Source organism: Capricornis sumatraensis, chromosome 15 (assembly GCF_032405125.1).
Source record: "Capricornis sumatraensis isolate serow.1 chromosome 15, serow.2, whole genome shotgun sequence".
Lineage (NCBI taxonomy): Eukaryota > Metazoa > Chordata > Mammalia > Artiodactyla > Bovidae > Capricornis > Capricornis sumatraensis.
In genome coordinates, this window is record NC_091083.1 from 29,825,048 (window position 1) to 29,848,723 (window position 23,676).

General features: G+C 47.5%; 1 protein-coding gene across 1 annotated transcript; it reads left to right on the forward strand.

Moving 5' to 3' along the window:
* The first annotated feature begins 18,804 nt into the window (after positions 1–18,804).
* On the forward strand, positions 18,805–21,716 carry GJD4 (gap junction protein delta 4). Its single transcript, XM_068986753.1, has 2 exons — positions 18,805–18,868; positions 20,776–21,716. Exons 1-2 carry the CDS (start codon positions 18,805–18,807, stop codon positions 21,714–21,716), a joined length of 1,005 nt encoding a protein of 334 aa, XP_068842854.1.
* The last annotated feature ends 1,960 nt before the right edge of the window (positions 21,717–23,676 follow it).

A 23,676-nucleotide genomic window follows, 5' to 3' on the forward strand; every position in this document is an offset into this window, starting at 1 on the left:
GGCCCCTGGCATCAACCAATGATATACTTTCTGACTCTTGAATTTGACTGTTTCAGTATCTCGTATTTGTCTGCATCTATTGTATATTGGTGAAAGTGAATTGATAAAGGTGAAGCAGGAGAGTGACAAGGCTGGCTTAAAACTCAGCATTCAAATAACTAAGATCATGGCATCTGGTCCCATCACTGCAGGGCAAATAGATGGGGAAACAATGGAAACAGTGACAGACTTTATTTTCTTGGGCTCCAAAATCACTGCAGATGGTGACTGCAGCCATGGAATTAAAAGACGCTTGCTCCTTGGAAAAAAAAGCTACAACCAACCTAGACAGTGTATTAAAAAGCAGAGACATTACTTTGCCAACAAAGGTTTGTATAGTCAAAGCTATTATTTTTCCAGTAGTCATGTGTGGATGTGTGAGAGCTGGACCAAAAAGAAGGCTGATTGTTGAGGAAATAGTGGTTTTGAACTGTGGTGTTTGATGGAGAAGGCTCTTGAGATTGCCTTGGACTGCAAGGAGATCAAACCAATCCATCCTAAAGGAGATCAATCCTGAATATTCATTGGAAGAACTGATGCTGAAGCTGAAACTCCAATACCTTGGCCACCTGATTTGAAGAGCTGACTCATTAGAAAAGGCCCTGATGCTGGGAAAGATTGAAGGCTGGAGGAGAAGGGGAAGACAGAGGATGAGATGGTTAGATGGCAGCATTGACTCAATGCGCATGAGTTTGAGCAATCTCCGGGAGATGGTGAAGGACGAGGAAGCCTGGCATGCTGCAGTCCATGGGGTAGCAAAGAATTGGGCACAATTGAGCGACCGAACAACAAAAATTGTATATTGGAATGCTTCTTTAAGGTTCACTTGATATGTGTCCTACAGATTATGCCATTTTTCTTTTCCCCTGTGAACCTACTAAGGGGTTTTCAATTTTGAATTTCTTTGTTTAAACAACCATCCACTGACACCAGGCACTTTTGCAAAGAGAGCCAGGAGTTGGTTGAAGCACCTGGAAGCAGGTTTTATTCCAGTAAACTCATTTATAAGGACTTTATTGGATTCGGCTTAGAGCAGGGCCCACCAGGGGCACAGCAGATAATCACCTATTAGCAGCAGCCAGCTGAGACAGAGGTCCCCAGGCTGGCAGATGCCGCCGCAGCTGCCTGTGTTGCAAAGCGGAGACTCACGGGAGCATGGGTGACCCAGGCAAGCAAGAGACAGAATCAGTGAGCCTGCATCTCTCCCATCCTGCGCAGCTTAGGAAGAGCCTCCTTTTGCCTTCATTGGCTGCAGGCACCAGAGAGAGGAAGCCTCCCCTCCCTCCAACGGCAACAGTCACCTGCCAACTGGTTTCCCTACTTTTACATGCTGAATTGTCCTTTTCCAGTAAATACCTCAATGTCTACAGATTTTCTTCTGTGTTTGGGTTTCCCTCTTTTCTATTGTTGTTATTTAGTCGTTAAGTGGAGCCCAACTCTTTTGTGACCGCACGGATGGCTGCCAGGCGCCTCTGTCCATGGGATTATCTAGGCAAGAATACTGGAGTGGGTTGCCATTGCTCCTCCAGAGGATCTTCCCTACCCAGGGATCGAACTCAGGTCTCCTGCATCTCCTGCACTGGCAGGCAGATTCTTTACCACTGAGCCACCTGGGAAAGTTTCCTGAGCTTTTTCCATAGACGCTAACATATTTTCATTACTGTTTACCTCTTATCTATAATTTTAGTTTTGATTTTTTGTTTATAGGTGAAATATATAGATCAATATATCAAAAGATGTAGAAGAATATACGGTATTCTTTGGCAGGGGGCGCTGTGCTGTGTCTTCATTACAGCTCGCAGGCTTAGTTGCTCCACAGCACATGGAATCTTTGTTCCTCCATCAGGGATCAGACTCATGTCCCCTACATTGGCAGGCAGATTCTTTACCACTGAGCAGCCAGGGAAGCCCCCAAATGCTCCCTGTTTGTGTTCAGTTTCAAAGAGAAGATTTTCACTGCTTTTGTCATAGTTTCCAAGCTCAGCTGTTTAAAATGAGTGTTCTGCCCCCGAGGCCCACTGTGTGTCCTGGTCGAGCTGCATGTTCTCTCTCAGGGCACCATCCTGAGCTCACACTTAGCTGCAGCTCAAGGACTGGGGTCCCCAGGACTGGGTGTATAGGAAGCGGGGTCCCAGCCTCTTTGGAGAAAGGAACTGTCTTGGAAACACTCAATCAGGATGTTGTTCAGTCACTCAGTTGTGTCCGACTCTTTGTGACCCCACGGACTGCAGCACACCAGGCTTCCCTGTCCTTCACCAACTCCAGCAGCTTGCTCAAACTCATGTCCATTGAGTCAGTGACGCCATCCAACCTTCTTGTCTCTGTGGCCCCCTTCTCCTCCTGTCTTCAATCTTTCCCAGCATCAGGGTCTTTTCTAATGAGTTGGCTGATTGCATCAGGTGGCCAAAGTATTGGAGCTTCAGCTTCAGCATCAGTCCTTCCAATGCCTCCAATCCCTCCAATGCTTCAGCATCAGTCCTTCCAATCAGGATGAACTTCTTAAGTTCCTTATGGTATACAAGCATTGCTGAAATGACTCTTGCTAATATTTTCCTCCTTTTGGTTTCCCTCACTTTCACTTTTCACTTACATGCATTGGAGAAGGAAATGGCAACCCACTCCAGTGTTCTTGCCTGGAGAATCCCAGGGACGAGGGAGCCTGGTGGGCTGCTGTTGTTGGGGTTGCAGAGTCGGACACGACTGAAGCGACTTAGCAGCAGCAGCAGCAGCAAAGGCTAGGAGAGTTTCCGCTGTGTCCCGGTGCACGTCCATGTCCCTGGGCCCAGTGATCACTGCGGGCTCCTCCCCATTTTGACCTCCTTTCCCCTGTTACTGGCTGGCTGGGACTTCATTTTTATGCTGCCCTGGGAGCACTTGTTCGTGTTCTTGGGTCTTTTGCTGCAGAGCCTTTTCCTTCTGTAGCCCTGGAAGACTCCTTCCTGCATCTGTCATTCTTCATCATAAAAAGTAAAATAAACAAATAAATACAGTTTTTATAGCAAGAAAAACAAAATGAAAATACTAAAAAATTCTTAATTATATTTCAAGAAGAAAATTGTCATCCAGCCTGTAAGTAGGTTGCTTCCACCTTCTGGCTTCTGTGAATAACTTTGCTATGAACATGGACATGAATGCGCAAATACCTCCCGGAGGCCCTGCTCTCTGTTCTTGGGGTCTATATCTAGGAGCGGGATTGCTGCTGGGTGGCTGGTCTTTAAAGTAAGCCCATTTTTCTAGAAAAGCCGACAGGCCATGAGGTGATGAAATCAACTCTACTCCACTATAGAGCCACAACTGCAAGCTGCTAAGTGGGCTTCCCAGGTGGCTTAGTGGTAAAGAATCTGCCTACCCGCTGGAGATGTAGGAGACTGGAGTTCAATTCCTGGGTTGGGAAGATCCCCTTTGGAGGAAACAGCAACCCACTCCAGTATTCTTTCATGGACAGAGGAGCCTGGCAGGCTATTGTCTGTGGAGTCACATAGTTGGACATGATTGAGCACACACAGATAAATGGCATCAGTTTACTTGGTTTTCTTTACAATGTTGATCTAATGTAACAAATATTTCTGAAAAATATTTTTATTTAGTGACTTGACTTATTTATCATACAGTTTTATATCAGGACTATTTCTCCATAATTATCCCCCTGAGAATAGTAAATCCATCAATCCCATTCTCTCTGCATCACTGTTAGTTTTCTGATGACTTATAGCATAACAAGCCGTCAGATATCTTAGCCTTGGCTCAAGCACTAAAAAAATTCGTCTGCAGGAGTCCTAGGAGTGCAGGAGACGTAGGAGACATGGGTTTGATCCCTAGGTCGGGAAGATCCCCTGGAGAAGGAAACGACAGTCCACTCCAGGATTCTTGCCTGGAAAATTCCCAGGGATGGAGGATCCTGGTGGGCTACAGTCCATGGACTCGCAAAGACTAGAGCATGCAAAGACAAGCTGTCAAATGTCCCTGGAGGAGGTACTGCAGTCCTTTGGAAATTCAAATTTGGGGAATTATTTTTATCTTCTAAATCTTGCCTTAGTTTGAAAATACTTCTCCAGAAAAACAATCCCATTCTCCTCGCACGGAGAATGGGATCTGCAGTGGCAGCTTGGGGGAAGGCAATGGCACCCCACTCCAGTGCTCTTGCCTGGAAAATCCCATGGACGGAGGATCCTGGTGGGCTGCAGTCCATGGGGTCGCTAAGAGTTGGACACGACTGAGCGACTTCACTTTCACTTTTCATTTTCATGCATTGGAGAAGGAAATGGCAACCCACTCCAGTACTTTTGCCTGGCGAATCCCAGGGATGGCAGAGCCTGGTAGGCTGCCGTCAATGGGGTCGCACAGAGTTGGACACGACTGAAGCGACTTAGCAGCAGCAGCAGCAGTGGCAGCTTTTAGCCACGGGGCGGCAGTGTGTCCACAGGCAGCTACCAGGTTGTCCAGGAAAGAACTGCCTTAAACAGTATTTTTGACCCTCTTGTTAAGATCTCATCTGGGTTCTGGTATTTCACAGGAGGACTTCTGATTAAGTTTCACTGAAAGGAGGCATAACAAAAGTCACTAAAAGTGTAATATTTAGCACAACACATACATTTGGGGCTTTACTCCTTGCCCTCGGATTAAATGACCTGAATGCGAACAGTGATTATTGCACCAACTAACTGTGGGGCAGCTGCTGTTCCCGGGGCCAGGCTGCAAAGTCAGACGTCATGGTTTCTGGCTCGGAGGAGAGACTGTGCTAAAGGAGGGAAGTGAACCCAGGATGCCTTCTGGGGGGGTGGTCTGAAGCCGAGAATGCAGCCCAGGACAAGTGTTCACAGACAGACCTGTCCCTGAGGATGCTTCTCCCCCGCAGTAAGTGTGAGAGGTAGGCCTGCTGATGGGGGAAGTCCTAAAACTTCCCCTGCCGGATCAGGCGGGTGGGCCCAGCGTGGGTCCTCACATGCCTTGCAGGCAATGAATGCAAGCTCCGGCACAACCCTGTGCGTGAACAGAAATCCAGCGAGGTTCCTGGAACTCAGCCACGCAGCCATTCTTCTCATTCAGATGCTGCTCAGATGTCACGTGGTCCCAGAGGCCTCCTGTGATCAGCCCGTGGGAGGCTGCTGCTGTCCCAGCGAGGACTCTGCGTGCCCCTCGGTGCCTCAGCTCCCTGGCCCGTCTTCCCGTCCCCCTGCCCCTGGAGTGTGGCCGCAGGAGGCAGAGAAGTCAGAGAACCGGGACAGAGGGGCCTTGAGGGAAGAAGTCGTGGGGTCTGTGCACACACCAAGAGGGAAGAAGTTCACTCAGGAATTCTGTCCCCTCTCCTTGTGCCCACCTCCCAACATCACTTTCTCTCCCCGCTTCCCGTCCTTCTTCCATACCTTCCCTTCTCCCCATTTCCTCCCCTCTGGGCATTGCTGAGGCCCGTCACTGGAGAGACATCACCCTCAGAAGAGATGCCGGTGCAAACATGGACGACTGAAGTCAACTAAGGAGATTTGAACAGTATTCTATTTAAAACAAATTTTAAAATCCTTTTAAAATTCTTTTTTTAAATATTTTTTTGTTTTTAAATTTATTTTTAATTGTGGGATAATTACAATATTGTGTTGGTTTCTACCAGTTTTTTTTAAAAAAATCATTTTATATTGTATTTGTGAAAGTCGCTCAGTTGTGTCTGACTCTTTGCAACCCCATGGACTGTAAAGTCCCTGGAATTCTCCAGGCCAGAATACTGGAGTGGGTAGCCTTTCCCTTGTCCCTGGAATTCTCCAGGCCAGAATACTGGAATGGGTAGCCTTTCCCTTCTCCAGCAGATCTTCCCAATGCAGGGACTGAACCCAGGTTTCCCGCATTGCAGGTGGATTCTTTACCAGCTGAGCCACAAGGGAAGCCCAATAATGCTGGAGTGGGTAGCCTATCCCTGCTCCAGGGGATCGTCCCGACCCATTTATTTTTGGTTATGCTGGGTTTTTGTTGCTGTGTGGGCTTGTCTCTAGTTTTGAAGAGCAAAGGCTACTCTTTAGCTGCAGCACGCGGGCTTCTCACTGTGGTGACCTCTTGTTGCAGAGAGTGGGCTCCAGAGCACAGACTCAGGAGCTATGGCCTGTGAGCTCAGTTGCTCCACAGCCCATGGGATCTTTCCAGTTCAGAGACTGGACCTGTGTCTCTGTACTGGCAGGCAGATTCTTCATCACCTTGCCACCAAGGAAGTCCTGAAGAGTATTTTAAACATAGCCTTTCCTTCAGAAACATAACGCTGCTCCCTCATATTCAGAGCTTCAACTCACAGAGCTTTCTTCTCCTCTACGCCCTGGGCATTCCCCTGATGGAGCTGAGCAGATCTGGTCCCCAGTCTCCAGACAGACTGGAGTCAGGAAGGCAGAGTGACTTGGCAGAGGGCGCAGCCCTGGCCCATCTCCAGCTGCCCCTAAAGCCTCCTTGGGGCAGGTCCCTCCCGCTTCCAGGAGCGACATCCTTAGTGGGGAGACAGCTGCGCTCTTCTAGCCGTTTAGAAAGGCTTAGCAATACCTACCAGCATGAGCGACATATACGACTGTTATTTTTATAGCTGCTAAATGCAGATGCCACACAGATGGCGTCCTGGCCTGCTCACAGCATCCTGTGGACTCCAGGTGTAGCTGTTTCCAAACTTCGGCTCAGCCTCAGGGACGCCCTTCCCACCAGGTCTCATCTCTAAGATTAAGGTTAGAGAATTCCCTTCAGAGAATCTACTCCAGGGATTTCTTTTATGGCCCCAGCTGTCTCCTCCCCTGAGGCCATGGCCCATCCTCTGGCCTGCAAGGGTGCAGCTAGACTGTGGTTTTCTTTTTCTGTACTTGCAAATTCTCACTTTTAAGTCTGAGGTACATTCTAGCTCAAAGTATGCCCAGGCTGCGACTCTCATTGGGTGTCTCGGTGTGGCTTGTTCTTCCTCACTGTTCACATCTCAGCTCAGAGGTCATCCCTCAGCGGCCTCTGCTGTCACCTCCCCTGGAGTGGCACCTGCCCTTCCTGCCACCATAGTTCGCTGTTGGCCTCTGAGTTTTGCTCGTTTCTCTGCCAGCCGTTGGCTGAGAGTATCTGCTGGTTCTCTTGGGTTTCAAGCTGGCTTCTCCATCTTGTAACAGAAGGCGGAACTTGCTCCTGCCAGAAAGGACTGGCTGTCAGGGGGTTACTCTGAGCAAAGAGAATCTTACACAAGATGTTGGCTCAGGGATTTCAGCACCCAATGGAGCATCCTTGTTGACCAGGGAGAATGGGCCCTAAACCAGGTCTGATGGACTCCTGTTGCTGTGGCCACGTCACAGCCAGAAGCTGCTCATCCCAGTGCACTGTGAGCTCCCTGAAGCTATGGAGACTCTGTCTTGTTCGCCTCAGAAAGTAAAAAGAAAGTGTTAGTTGCTCAGTCCTGTCCAACTCTTTGAGACCCCATGGACTGTAGCCCACCAGGCTCCTCTGTCCATGGGATTCTCCAGGCAAGAACACTGGGGTGGGTTGCCATTCCCCTCTTCAGGGGATCTTCCCAACCCAGGGATTGAACCCAGGTCTCCTGCATTTGCAAGCAGGTTCTTTACCATCTGGGCCAGTAGGGAAGCCCCTTGTTTGCCCCAGAACTGGCCCCTTCTCCTGTGCTGGGAAGGCCTGGGGAAGCCGAACGCTGAAGGATTGAAGGGACAAGATGGGAGGCAGGTTAGCATTGCCCTGGGTCCAGAGAGCGAGCAGAGCCACAGCCAGGGTCAGGGCCAGATTCGCGCTGTGGGCTTCTGCTCAGTGTAAGGAAGACAGACCTTGAAGGGCAGTGGCCATGGGTGGAAACGCAGCCTGGCCATGGTGTTGACAGGGAAGAGCCCGGCTCCTTGCCTGATGAGCAGGGCCCTGTCCTCGGAGTCCCTGTGGGCCAGAGACGGACCTGCTTTCTGACCCAAGCCAAAGGTACCCACCAGCCTCTCTTCCTGCTGTTTACACTAGGGTGGCAGACCCCAGGCCTCTGGTATCAGCTCCTAGTCACCATTTACAAAGACCCCGGTCAGAAGGGTCCCCTCTCCTTGCCCAGACCTCGTTGGCAGCCTCTGGAGGCCACATGCATGGATTGAGTCATTGAGAAAGGGCATTGGTGGGAGGTATGTTGCTATGCCCCTGCCTGCTTATGCCAGCTGCTGGTCATTGTAAATGACCTGTTCTCCCTCCTCTCTGGGCTCTCCCCCAAGTGTTAGAGGGGCCCCCAGCATGATGCCTTGCAGCACAGGGGAGTGTTCTCCATATCCTCCATGTCCGTGCTGGGCCTGGATACAGGTAGAGGAGTGGAGTTAGCACAGGACTCGAGCACAGAGTGGGGTTCGAATGCCTGGGCTGAGGCCCACCTGGGAGGCTGGTATAGATTCTGTCCCGTCACTCGCTGGCAGCGATAGGTCTTGACAAAGCTGGGGGTTTGGTGGCAGTACTTTGTCCCCCTTCTCCCCTACCCCCTGGCTTCTAGGGGAAGGCCTTCTTGCCCCGTTGGAGCATGTGCCCATCTCTGAGATGAGTCTGGGCAGGCGGGACACACAGAAACAATGATGGAGATGGCAGGGGACCTGCCACCCTCTTGGCCGCAGACAGAAACCTGCATGGCAAGGCCAAAAAAAACCAAGATGGAAATGGGTTAAGAAGTTGAGGAAATCTCTCCAGAGAGCAGGCCACTCACAGGAGGCCTCTACTGGAATTTTCTAAATCTGGGCACTCTCACAATCAAGAATAAGCATCTCTTGCTACCCTCCCTCTGCCCCGTCCCTGGTCCTTCTCCCATGAGCCTCTCGGTGAACAGCAGCCCCATGGACCCTGTCAGCCACCTGGGCCTGGGGAGCCCCCTCTCTGCGGTTTTCCCCCACCCAATATACATGCACACTCTCAACTGACACTTAGCAGTGGAAAAACACTCTGTGGATAGCGAAATTCCATGTTTGTATAAAGTTCTGTGAGTGAGGTTATAAAGCTAGGGGAAGTACTTTATGGAGAAGAGTGTTACAGAGAGAAAACACAGCAGCTAACCCAACCCAACGGGACATGACTCTTCTACGAAGCCAGGCCGATGACACTGATGCAGGCTGAGCTGGTGACCGGGTACAGGGGTGGCAAGACCAGAGCCAAGGGTGGGGTGTGGAGAATCCTCCATGTGTTTCAAGCCGAGAGAACTGGTGGGCTCTGTATTAGAGAAGGACTGAGAGATGTTAGGAGTGGCCCCAAAGCAGCTTGCCGTTAAGCGGGAGTTATTTATGCTTTCATTGTGCAGAGTCCTTCAAAAATAGCCTGATCTAAGCCCTTCGGCACCACGGGAACACACAGGCATCTCCCCTTAAGCTGGGCGTGTTGGATGATGGTAGCAAAGGCATGTGTCCCCTAGAACAGGCTGAATCCGGCTAGGGAGGGAACGGGGGCCTGCAGTTGGGCTCAGCCGCCATGTCACAGACCCCCACCTCTTGCCCCATCACACTCATCCCCAGATACAAAGTCACTGCCATGAGGGCGGATCCAAAGTGCTCGCTGCTCCTCCAGTTCTGCTTCTTCTCTGAGTCTCCAGAGTGAGGCTTCTTGTGACTTCTGTAAGTAGCATTGGAATTGGACACGTTGTCCTGTTAAGGGCCTCTGAGCCTTTAGAGGGCTGTACCGAAACCACCCCCCCCAAAGTCTGAATGAGTCACCTGTGTGCTTGTGCGCGTGTGTGCTCTGTGGTTAGATGGAGAGATCGAAGTCCTAGAAGATTCAGAGCTCTGACCCTAGTTCTTATATGATCTTGAGAAAGTTCCTTGGCTTTCTGTGTTATTTGCAAAGGCTTCTATAACAAAATGCCCCAGACTGGATGGCTCCTACAACAGAAATTCCTTTTTCTCCCAGTTCAGGGTGTAGGTGGGGTTGATTTCTTCTGGGGGTTTGCTGACGATTGCCTTTTCATTGTGTCCTCATGTGGTCCTTCCTCTGGGTTTGAACATCCCTGGTGTCTCCCTTGTTGGCCTAAACAAATAGTCGGCCAGATATTTCCCCAGCAAAGATGAGTATATTTGGGATCAGCAGAGAATTGTGATTTGAGGTCTACAACCATGGGGAGCCCTGTAAAAGAAAGGAAGGAGGATGCTTTTGTAGGGAAGAAAAGGAAGCTGAGGTACTTGTAGGTGTGGGGCTATGGTAGACAAAAAGTCCATGGCTTGTCATTGACTGAGTCCTTGTCTGAAAAAGAGCCAGGCTTCCTTTCTTCTCTTGGGATCTGCCATTGTCATTGGTTGTGAGAGTTCCCCTTGCTGGTCTCCTGACTCCATTCAATCAATTGAGGCTTCTGGTATTAATTATTTATACCCTGTGTGTCCTAATCTTCTTTTTCATAAGGACACCAGTCAGATAGGATTAGGTCCTACCTGGATGTCCTCATTTTAACTTAATTGCCTCTTCAAAGGCTCTATCTCCTGGGAATTCACTGCTGACAGTCCAGTGGTTAAGACTTCGTCCTCCAACACAGGAGTGTGGGTTTCATTCCTGGTCATGGAACTAAGATACCACACGCCTCGAGGCCCAAAAATCAAAACATAAAACAGAAGCAATAATGTAACAAATTCAATAAAGACTTTAAAAATAGTTCACATTAAAAAAAATCTTTTTTAAAAAAAGGGGACTTATCTCCAAATTCAGCCACATTATGAGGTCCTGGGGCTTAGGGCTTTAACATATGGATTACTGGTTCATGGGGCAGGAGTGGCAAACACAGATCAGCCCATAACACATTTTCTTTTTAAACTTCATTGCTTTTGATTGCTAATATCTGAAGGATTTGAGCCAGTGACTTCTGAGGAGATTTAAAGTTCTTGTTCTTTTCCTTATCTGTTCTTCTTTTGTGATTTTTTTCTCTCCCCTCTCTCTCTTCTGTTCCTCTTCATTCTCTTATTTTCATCTCTCTTTCTTTCCTAAGGGTATACAGGTCACTCCCTAGGTGATGATACCCAGGTTTACTTATCATTTTTATGACCCTGGTTAGAATGCATCAGATCAAGTTGCTTGCAGAAACCTGACAGCAAGTACACATAGCCACATGGCAAGAATAGATTAAAAATTAATGGGAGGAAAAAGCCTTGCTGTTTCTCTACGTCCTCAGGGTAAAGGAAAGTCAGGGTCAAGGTTGACACAGACCATTAAGTAGGGTTTCTGTCCATAGTAATGACAGAATAAATGATACTGGACTAGACCCCCTCACTGTAAATAACTTAAAAAACTGGATGCAATTGATGAAGCAAAAGCTTCCAGATGTTAAAAATAGGCAGCAAAGGGCTATGGGCCCTGACATAAAGGAAACAAGAATGAAGTCACTTCACGATTTTTCTAGCTTTTTATCTGGAGGCAGTTTTTGGACTACTCCCAGGGGAAAACCAAGCAGAGCATGGAGGCTTCACTGAGTTAAGAAGACAGATTAGAGGAAGATATATAGAACCCCAGAAATGTGCATAGAAGTTCCCTGCATCTTAGGTTGAATACTGAGCTCTACATGTAAAGAGAAAAACTCCAAACAGTCAGGAAATAAGCAACTTCAAGGAAAATTTTTTAAATAAATAATTTTTAGGCCTCACAAGGGTATAAAGTGGCTTCCCTTGTGGCTCAGTGGTCAAGAATTCGCCTGCCAAAGCCTGAGACCTGGGTTTGATCCCCGGGTCAGGAAGATCCCCTGGAGAAGGAAACGGCAAGCCACTCTAGTATTCTTGCTTGGGAAATCTTATGGACAGAGGAGCCTTTTGGGCTACAGTCCATGGGGGAGCAAAAGAGTCAGACATGACTTAGCAACTGAACAACAGCAAAAAAAGCATAGGAAGACATTTAAACTCTAGTCAGCCAGAATGAGGATCTCTTGTTAAACACCTGGGAAATTCAGTGAAGACTCTAGAAATGTAATACCTTAGTAGTCAGGCCAAACTGAATCCACTCTAATAAGGCTTAAAATGAGTCTCAGAAGGATCAAGCTAATACTCAAACAGCTCAACTGTCTGTTAAATCAAAATTCAACATTTTTTGAAGGAAGCTAAAATCCAAACATTCAACAATGTAGCATACACAATGTCCAGCATTCAATAAAAATAACTAGACATATGAGAGCAGGAAAATGTGACTCAAAGAGAAAAAAAGAAAAAACAACAGTTAATAGCAATAGGTTCAAACATAGTAGATTCAGATGATAGAATTAGCAGACAAGGACTTCAAGACCAGTTATTCTAATATACTCAATAATTTAAGAGTAAACAAATAAAATATGTATAATGGCTATGTTAACATCAGGAGAATACGCTTCAGGACAAGGAATATTACTAGAAATGAATTGGGACATTTCATAGTGATAAAAGGGTCAATTTATCAAGAAGACATAAAAATCTTAACACGTATGCCTCTGATAACAAAACTTCAAATTACCTGAAACCAGTTGACCAGGAAAAAACAACACCTATAGCAACTGTTTCAAATTAAAAAGGAAAATACTACACAGCTCCTTGCAAGGTCATCTTTATCACCATAGATTGATTAAGGGAACTACCCTGGGGTGTTGCTGGAGTGACAGAAAAACAGCTTAACAAATTTGGCTTTGACCTCAAAGAGCTCACAATGAGGCTGAAATACAGAACACACATACACAGATTAAAAGATTAAAAGGTATGTCTTAAGTATTTTCCTTAAACTTCTGTCTTTCAATTTTTGAATCAAATAAATCATTAAGCTCCTGTTGGCTATTTTCCGTCTTCAAGGATTAGTACTTGGCCTTACCAACAGCCTTGTAACTGCTTAGTCATCCACAATACGCCCTAGTAGCTATATGACCCACCCCAATAAGTTCAGTTAGCACCCACAGAACTGGAGGACGATCATTGTTAACATCCCATGAGACCAGAGACCAACACTGGGGGTCCCAACAAGGCTTGTGATGACTTACTGTAGGTCCGTTGCTTTCAAATATTCTTGAAGCAAGCTGTGACTAGTTATGGAAAAAGATTCATTCTAGGGTGATTCACACTCATTATGGTTAATTACACCAGTGATTAGTTGCACCAGTGGCCCCACTTACGATGAAGCCGGTGCCACACCTCGGGAAAAAATTACTCTTAAAGATCCACTTTGTAGACACAACTTGGTATTTTTAAATTCAGTCTATTTCCCAAGGAAACTGCCTTCAGGTCATTCTGGGATTAGCATGGATTACCTGTGAAAGAGCCTTTCCAGAAATCCCAATTCAGCTAACAGGAGAGGCTGGCTCTTTGTTACCTTTAATAAGTGATTGAATTTCTTTTTTTTTTTTTTAATTTTACTTTATTTTACTTTACAATACTGTAGTGGTTTTGCCATACATCAACATGAATCCGCCACGGGTATACATGTGTTTGGCACTTCTTTCCACAAAAGATGAAAGTAGCTCACCAACAAACCTGTGCACTTAGCTAGTTCCAGGAAGGAAAAGCAGAGACCTGGAGAGAAGTCTTCCAGGCTCGGCTGGGAGTGAGAGCTTCTCTCGGGAGCTTCCTCAGTTTCCCCAGTGGCTCCCCAGCTCTTATGTCACCTGGAAAGACCAGGAACATTGACATCAAATAATGTGGGATGGAATCCCAGCCTTGCACCTACACCTTGTGGGCTTAGGTGATCATGGGACATCACAGAACCCTATGTTCTTCATCTACAATGTGCCTCACTCAAGTGTGTGCACTCACACACACACGCATACACTCCAGATATTCGTTCTCTCCTTTCATGCCCTCTTCGTGCCTCTGTTACAGGTCCTTCACTCATTACTGTTACCTGACTGTGTCTTAGATCTCCTGGGGTCTGGAAAGTTGGTCACTGTTCTCATGGGTAGAAATGTCCTTGACGGGAAGGGCTGTGTCTTACTCCCCTACATCCCTAGACCCGGTCCAGCATCTGGCATAGAGTTGATGTCAATATACTATTGTTGGACGAAACTCTCTCTCTCTTTTTCAGAAGGACTCAACAAGCTCTCCAGTACCTTCTTTATAAAACCAACAAAAGGACTCCTCTGACTTCCTCTCATGGCCTCTCTCAAAATCTGTTCTCTCCTAGTCTGAGGTTGTCTTACTTTTAGTGGGTGAAGAGCAAAGGGCTTTGGTGTCCGTCCCTGTGTTTGAATTCCCAGTCCTTTCGCCACCAGCTGGGTGACCCTGCGACATATCCAATAAGAAACTGTGTGTCCTGAAAGGGGCGGGCTTGGCCCCTGTCCCTGCGCTGTGCCTGCTCTTACCTGGACCGCACACTCAGGTATAAAGCAGTCCTTTTCCATCGACCCCCCTCTGCGGTGTCACCCGCCACTCTGTCTGCCCTCTGCCTCTTTCCTCACACTGACTTCCCCTGCCTGCGGTCCATCTTTGCCTTCACAGGCGAGCACAGCGTGCTCACTGTTTCCCGGGAGGTCCAGGCGGTACCAACCACCCTGCAACTGATGAAATGAATGTTTCCTCCTTTGTTAGTTTCTTCCTTAGGGGAGAACTTGACCTGAAAACACTGTCTGAGAAGACCGCTTCTCTCACATCACTGGTGGGTGGGGAGCACCTTGGTTCAGAGAGGAATTCCCTGGCTGCTCCACCAGACACCGCTGTCGGGGGGCTTCCAAATATATCCTTCATTCAACAGACAGGCTCATCACTTGTCCAAATTAAAGCGCTTAGAATGCTTGGAGGGTTAGCGTTTAACAGTTGTGAGTTTTAAAATAGATCAAATTCCTGCACTCCCCCTTCTAGTATTTCATGGTCCGCAAGAGGCAGAAACATACACAGAAGGAAATGGAGACTGATTTGTGCTCCTGACAAGACTCATTCATCTAACCCTGGGCTCATAGTCACAGCCACCCAGTGTCTGCCTGCTTCCTTTTCCATCCATCCCCCTTCTGTCTCCCTTCCTTCCTTCCTACCTTCTTTGCTCCCTCCCTTCTTTTCCTGCCTTCCTTCTCCCCACCAGTATTACTTAAAACATAAGAAGAAAATATAAGCGCTAACAAATTTGAATTGCTTGGTAACATGGGAGCAAATTTACAACATTCTGTTGGCTTCTCTTCCTTAACCAAAGTCCTCACCTTCGTAGGGAAGCCTGACTTTTCTGGACTTACCCTATACTGAAGGTGACTGGTAGGAATTCAGGTATTACCTCTTCCTGAGGCACTTTCATCATCATCGCTTTTAAAATCCGAAAGACCTCGAGCATTTGACATGTAATAGTAGACAAGGGGTACAGGTGTTTGAGGCAGGAGGGCCTACCCAGGGCCTGAAGATGCCTCTTAGTTATCCAGAGAGAGAAATAATGGCAACAAACATCTCTCTCTCTCTTTCATCTACCTTTATTGGAGAACAACAAATATCAAATAAAGCTGAATCAAAAATTTGTAACTCACAATGTTTCCAAAGTCAAAACAAATCCAAATCCAGAGGCTGACCCGTGATCTTTGGGGCAGTGCAGTCAGACTGTGCCTTGCGAGATGGTGACCCAGAGACAGTGCCAGTCAGCACACATCCTAGAACAAATCTGCTTCACACAAAGGGGCTTCCAGCGATGTCAAGGGAACCTCAGGGGCATAAGATTCTGTTTTCACAGAGAAACAATGCAATCCATGGTGTCTCTGGGTGATTAAGATTTGGACAAATTTCAGGAGCAAAAGTTGGGTCAAAATAGTAGGTGCAGAATGTCCAATCCCAAGGAAAATTAAGTCAGGAAGAGCTCAGAGTACAAGGAGCAACCTCTAGTGTACGGTGACTGCCCCAGTCAATGAGCAAAGAGAAAGAACCATTCCAGCTCACTGACCATCACGCCTAAAATGGGCCAGTCCTTTATGCAGAAAATAGGTGAGTAAAGAGAAGCAGAAGAGACCAGAAAAAGTGAAACTCAAGCTTCCATTATTGACTGTTTCCAGTGTCAGTTTACATGGATAAGCTCATTTAATTTGATCAATAACATGAGAGGTTGGTGTTATCATTATCCTTGTTTTTACAGCAGAGGAAATAAGACCCAGAGTCAGTAGTGACAGGACTAAGGCTCAAATCCACATCTTTTCTCGTGTTCTCTCCTCTCCTGATTCTTAAGCAGGACTGACTCCCAAGTCCAAAAGCATAGGGTAAAGGAAGCTCACTGGCCCGTGAGAGAAGCTGGCATCTAACTGTGTCTGTGGGGCCAGGGTGGCAGTCAGGGAGCAGTGGGGTGGCGGGGGAAACCAACACTGATGGAGTCCAGGGCCCCAGTCATGACATGGACACGGTGGGCCATGTGAGCACTCACAAGCGCACCTTCCTCAACCTTGGTGAAGGAGAGGGAAGACTCTGGAAACCAACCAGAGAGGGCAAGTTGCCCCAAATGGAACCAGCAGCTGTGCCAGGTTCAGGGGTTGCAGAGTCTTGGGAGCTGCCCGGGTGGTTATTCTGGGGGTGGGATGGGAGTGCTGGGCAGGCCAGTTGGGCTTGGTGGGCCCTGCTAGACCTGGTCCCAAAGGTGATGGGCCACTGAAGAGTGTGAAGCAGTTAAAACAAAACAAAACAAAGCCTTAAGTGTTTCAAGCAAGTTGAGCCCTGGGATTTTGTTGGAGCATGGCAGATCTTGGTGTCACTCACCCAGAGAGAAAACCAGGGGAAGCGTTCAGGATGTGTAGGGAAAGCCAAGGCTGGGAACCAGGAGGAGTAGACCCTCAGATGCCCAAGTCACTACCGTGTGCCATTCTTTATATTTTTAAGCCATTTTCATGCCTATGATCTTACTTTGCATGTCACAGCCACTCTGTGTAGGTAAAAGGCATCATCTCACTGATAAGAAAAGTGAGGCAGGAAAAGCTCTAGTGATTGGCTCAAGGTCACAACATTCTGAATCCCCATTCAGAACAGGCTCTTTAGACCCTGTAGCAAAATTCAGTCACTGCTTTCCTGAGCAATGACTTATGGGTGACTTGTGAGAGTGCCTTTTAAAATTCAGTCATTGTTGTCCTGGTCTTTCCGCTTTTAAGTCAACATCCTGTGTGGTCTATTAGGGAGCAAATATATTTTCCTTTATTTTATACTCAAACCCTTGAAATGACTATTTAAATATTTTAACTACAATTTCTCTCAATTTCATTGTCCGTGTCAAAGCATTTGACTAAAATGTAGCACAACTATGGTTCCTTTCAAGGGGGTCAAAATGTTTTCTGTGGATGGAAGCGTTCTCTATGAATGAAGATGAAAGAAGCTTTGTTGTACTCTTCCTTGGGGAATCTTTCTAGGGTTATTACCAAAGTCAAGAATAGATCAGAAATGGAGAAAAGGTAGGAATATCAAGAAGAGCTTTCATGGAAAATTGAAATCATTCCTTTTAAAGTTGACAAATCCCACCCTGATGATAGACCCCCCAGCCTCACAGGACAGCTCTTCCCAGGTAGAAAAGTGGTGATCGTGAGATGATTTTGAGGCAACTGTGATTGATGTCAGCAGGTCCAGATGGTGATATTCTATGATAAATCGAATGGACATTTGTTAAGCTGATTCAATAGCTGCAGCCCTGGGCTCAGTGGGGCCAGGGGATACAAGTGGAGTGCATCATCTGTGAGGGTGTTTGGGGCCAGTTAGGGACAGAAATGCTAGTGATTTGAGTTTTGCACACAAGGGTTCCCAGCCTCTGGGCCACAGACCGGTACCTCCTGTCAGATCAGCAGCAGCATTAGATTAGAAATAAAGTGCACAGTAAATGCCATGTACTTTGATCATCTGGAAACCATCCCTCCACCAGGTCCATGGAAAAACTGTCTTTTGCGAAACTGGTCCCTGGTGCCAAAAAGGTTGGGAACTGTACATGCTCGGTGCTCACAACAAACACCACTTCCTGTCTGTCTCCCACAAACCCTGCTGTAAACACAGGACTATTGGGAAGAGGTGGTGATTCCCAGTGACCAGGTGGCTGCCCCAGTTTTGCATCTCGGTTCTTTGTCTCCGCATGAAGGGCTCTCATCGCTAACCCAGATAGGAAATAGCTCCGCAATGACCTAGTCCCAGGGCAGATTCCTGCTGTCATCCAAGATATAGGAATTCAGAGTTAGGACAATGATTCTCTGGGGCTCGAGTTATGATGGGTTAGTGGTAATGAATCCACCTGCCAATGATGGATACTCAGTAGATGCTGGTTCAATCCCTGGGTCAGGAAGATCCCCTGGAGAAGGAAATGACAACCCACTCCAGTATTCTTATCTGGGAAGTCCCACGGACAGAGGAACCTGATGGAGTTGCATAGGGTTGCAAAGAGTCAGACACGACTGAGCATGCAGGCACCGTTCAGCGCTTCATAGAAGAGATGAAATGTGGACATTTTGGTGCTTCTTTAACCAGTGAAGATGTTATAGAAATGTTCTCAAGGAGGAAACCCCTTTTTCATAGAGACTTGGCTGGTTGACTGAACTTTTCTTTCTTGGGTTAAACATAGCCACTTCTCTTATATCCTGAGGCGTCGGCTCTCCTGGTGGAGACATGTGAGCACGGCCAGGGGCCTGGAATGTCCCAAGAGGGTAAGAATAGCCAGATGAGCGACGGCTGCTGCTGGCCTCTGGTCACTGCAGTTGTCAGGAAGGCTTTGCCTCAAACAGCTCGGGGCCGCCTCCACTGGAGACAGAACAACCTCGTGCTCCTGGGCTTGAATTGTCCCTTTAGTATCTCCAGCTCTCACCTGGGAGTATTTTGTGGCAAAGATACACATATTCTTGCAAAGATTTCCCACCTCCTTGGAGAACACAAGCTCCGGACGGCTTCAGTCACCTTGAGTCTGTGACCCCCTGGAAGCATGGACCAGTCGGACCTGCTGGGGTTCCTCGTCATCACACTAAATTGTAACGTGACCATGGTGGGTGAGTAGTACAAACCCCTGCAGAACACAGATTCTGCCTTGGATCACTTTTCCTGGTCCTTCTCTACGAGGAAGCCTTGCCTATCCCTGGAGGGCAGGGAGCCATGGCTCAAGTTTTCCTCTAATTCTCCATCATTTCATGAGGTTCCCCATCATTTAAGCATGTCTTGGGGGTGAGCAATATTTCTCTCAAGAGGCCTCTTCTTGCTAACATTTGGGGGCTGAGTAAGTGGCAGGGGTATTTTTATCTAACTCTTCTCTGGCTACTAGGAAAAGTAACAATACAAAGTTAAGAAATTCATGCCTTGAGTCAGCTCACTTGTTCATTTTTTTTAGGGATTATCCTTGAAGCTCCATTTGTAAAGATTAGTAAATTCTCTTGTGTACTTTAAACCAAATCCCAATTTTAGTTTTAGTCTTTTCCCCCTAACAATGAAAGTAATAAAGTTTTGATTTATTTGAGTTTGATGTAGCCAAATTAAATTTTTGGAGAGGTGTGGCTACCCTGATAAAGGGGATTGAGAAAAGGATTAAAATATATCCATGAAGTGGCTGATATTTTTCTTGTTCATTACTTTTTAAACTAAGCCAACTTAGTTTTAAAAGTTTGAATTAATGATTTTATCACGTAATTATCATGCAATTCTCTTGAGTTGAAGTGACTTCATTGATAAAATAATTTAATTCTTCTGATGTCAGGTGATGATTTCTGCATCTCATCACAAAACAAAATATTTACAAATTATTTTGACTGGTCCTTCAACATATTTCAAAATTGTTGATTCATGACATGAAAATAGGACTTGGAAGTGATTTTGATTTCTAGGTTAGCCTCACACATTCACGATAAGTTGAAGAAAGACAAAACCTCAATTCATAATAGTTGGAATAGGGGGAAAGGAGTTCTGAATAATTGAAGAGTCTAAAAAACTGAATGTTCTTCAAGAAATCTGATTTCAAGGGCCATAAAGCAACATTAAACACAAGTCCTGCAATTACATAAGGATCATGTGGATTATTACCATAGAGAAAACTCATTGAAAATAGTAGCTTTTATTTGCTATACACAATTACAGGAAAGAACTAACATCTTTGAAAAAGTTCACTCTTTAAGCGGAAGACTTTATTTACATCAGCCCAACTTTCTAGAATTTTCAGCCCAGAGTCTGAACTAGCTGAGCCAGATTAAGCATTTTAGTTATCTATGCTTCTTTAAATCTGTCAATTTCAAAGCATTTTACAAACAAGTATAGACATAGCTCATTTTATTGTGCTTCCCAATATTACTTAAAAAAAGAAACAAACAATTGAATGTGGCAACACTCCCTTAAGTAAGTCTTTGGTGCCGTTTTTCTGATGGCATTTGCTCACTTCCTGTCTCTGTGCCCCATTTTGGCAATTCTCGAGATATTTCCAAGTTGTTAATTGTTACTAAATTTATTCTGATGAACCGTGTGATCAGTGATCTTCAGTGTTAATACCGTCACTGGCTGAAGGCTCAAAGGATGGTCAGCAATTTTTAACAATGAAGTATTTTTTAGTTAAGATGTGTACATTGTCCTTATAAAGCTACTGCACACTTAATAGACCAAGGTAGAGTGAAAACATAGCTTTTATATGCACTGGGAAATCAAAAAATCCTTATGACTCGCTTTATTGGGGCGATCTGGATGGAAAGCGGCAGTGTCTGCAGGGTGAGCTTAGTTGAGCCCAGGGTCCACACGTCGTAAGTGCTGGTTAGATATTCATCCAGTGAGCCAACTGGCTGATAGTCTTGTTGTGACTTCAACATGCTTATCCACTTAGTTCTCCAGTCTCGGTTCTCCATTCGCCTCGGTAAGGACTTAGAACTACTAGGAGATGTATTTGTATGGCTGTAATGGTGCCCTTCCTGCTGCTTCTTCCCAGGGAAGATCTGGCTTATCTTCATGGTGCTGCTGAGGATGGTGGTGCTCATCCTAGCCGGGTCACCCGTCTACCAGGACGAGCAGGAGAGGTTCGTCTGCAATACTCTGCAGCCGGGATGCGCCAACGTCTGCTATGACATCTTCGCCCCCGTGTCCCACCTGCGATTCTGGCTGATCCAGAGCGTGTCTGTCCTCCTTCCGTCCGCGGTCTTCGGCGTCTACGTGCTGCACAAAGGAGCTGAGCTGGCCGCACGCAGATCCCGTGGGCCGGAGGATGCCTCGGAGGACCATGACGCCCCAGGGCTGACCCTCGGGGCCAGGCGCCGCCTGACGGTGCCAGACTACTCCTCGGGCTACGTGGTCCACCTCTGCCTCCGGACCTTGACCGAGGCAGCTTTCGGTGCCCTGCATTACCTCCTCTTCGGATTCTTGGTCCCCAAGAGGTTCTCTTGCACGCACCCTCCTTGCACCAGCGTGGTGGACTGTTACGTCTCCCGACCCACGGAGAAGTCCATCCTGATGCTTTTCGTCTGGGCGATGTGCGCGCTGTCCTTTCTGCTTACTGTCGCCGACCTGGTCTGCAGCGTGTGCTGGAAGACACGAGGGCGACCCGGTGGGGCCCGGAGGAGACCGTTTCCAGGGGCAAGGGATGCGGCGCCTGAGGGACGCGGGGCGCGGGAGGGGCTAGGGGTGCACGAGGGACGCGGTGAGCGCGCTCGCACGGGACTGGGGACCCGAGGGCCGGGCGCGCACAGCCCCGCTGCGGAGCCCGCCGCGCCCGGGAGCCTGGAGCTGCCGGGGGAGGACGAGAGCGACGCGTTGTCCTCAGCCAGCGACCAGCCGCGCTTGGCCCGGCCCGGAGCGGCGGCCCCGGGGTGGGAAGAGCGCCCCTGCGCGCCGCGTGCCCCGCTTTCCGGCCCCGGCAAGTCCGAGTGGGTGTGAGTCCCGGCATCCCACCCCAGGAACCCGAACGCGGCGACCATCCGCACCGCAGAAAGGCAAGCCGGCGGGACAGACGGACTTCGCAGGAGGCTCTGATGCAGGTCACCAAAGATTTAATTTAGATAAAGCCTTTCGGGGGAGGGGCGACCGTCCTAGGTGTTCAAATGCGGATGGGTTAACCCAAGAGCATCAGGCCCCTGAATTTGCTGCTCTCTGATTCTATTGTCTTATTTTATCCTGTAGGTTGAAAAGCACATCCTCTTGCATTTACAGAGTGATTAATATGTTAATGTTTTCGAAGGAGTTTTTTTTTTTTTTTGGGTGGGGGGGTTTGTTTGTTTTTCTACTTAGCTAAAAACGGCATCTGTTAGGAACTTCATGCATAGAGGGATATATTCGTTTAACTTCTCCAGACTCCTTTAATAAAATTAATGCTGATTGCATTGAGATCTCGCACTTCTTACTTCACTGTGTCACAGGAGAAGCCACAAATGCAGGAGATCTGGCTAAAAACCATTGGGGTCTTCTGTGGGGGCATCTTGAGTGGTTATTGCATGTGGGTGTGAGGTGCACAAGCTGAGGAGTGGCCACTGGCTTGCTTAGTGTTGCTGGGCATGCCGGCTGGGTGGCTGTCCTCACTGAGCAGAGGGAGCACTTTGGCTGCTGATGGCAAAACTAGGGTTGTCACAGGGCTTCCAGTCCTGGCTGACTCTCCCATGGCCCTGGGGACAGTCCTACCGTTAGGGCTGCCCTAAGGGTCTTCATTCATGTCCCAAATGAGAAAGGCTGGGGGTATTCTAGCCTTGTACTGTGGGCTGATGACTTGGGTAGGGGGTACCCTACAGACACAGCAGTGTCATCTTCCAGGGGAGCTCCCTGCCATCGACTCTGCTCTCCTCCCTTTGCCCTGATTTTGGTCCAGGTGCTGCCAAGTTGGAGCGGAGTCTGTTAGAGCCTCCATGCTCCCTTCAACTGCCATGTGGAAGACACAGTGCAGCAGAAGTTGGGGTAAGGCTGTTCCTCTTCACCAGGAGGAAGGAAGAGCCACTAGGTTGTCTTCCTAGAATGGATGAAGTGCCTCAGGTCCACGAATGCCCAACACTGCAGAAGCCAGCAGATAGTGAAACAAGGGAACCAAGGCACCCAGGGAAACAGCAGTCATTTTTTAAAACTGTTCTAAAGATAACCTTGACAGTGAAATATCTGTTGGAATGGGGAGTGACCTCCTTGATCTGTCTACAGAGTATCAAAGCCAGTGATTAAAACTTAAAAAAAAAATCATAGAAAATAGGTCTTAACATAAAGCTCATTGAATGAATGAACCTGTTTTAACTTTGCAGTAAATCTCTCTCCTACTCTCTGACTCTCTCTGTCTCTCTTGATTGCTCATCAACCTGTTCAAAACCATGAACCATGACTCAGACCCCTTTGTTTGAAACTTAGATCAATGTCACACATAGCTAGTGCTCGATAAATGTGATTTTTGAGCCTGATATCCCTGAAGTATTCGGGGAAAGATCTGTTTCTTGTCCCTTGCAGTATGCAGTTCTGGTGTATTTTTGTTTGGGCACAGTCTTACAGACATAAGAATTCTCTAGGGGCTTCATTGCTATTTTAAAAATAAGTTCCTCAGGACCGCTCCAAGCCCCAATGTGAGCCTTGATAATGTTGAGTGAAGAAAGGAAATCAAATTAACAAATGTTGGTGGGGTGCCCGGCTGAGTGAGTGATAGCCGCTCAGTTGTGTCTGACTCTTTGTGACCCCATAGACTGTAGCCTGCCCAGCTTCTTTGCCCATGGGATTCTCCACGCAAGAATACTGGAGTGGGTTGCTATCTGGGTAACTCCTGGGAAAGGGAACTAGTGAGGGCTGAGCAGGGTCACCCTCCTGGCTATGGCCCCAGAGAGAACTGGGTGGGCCCTGTTCTCCTATGAGTTCTCTGAGTGCGTGCTCAGGTTTG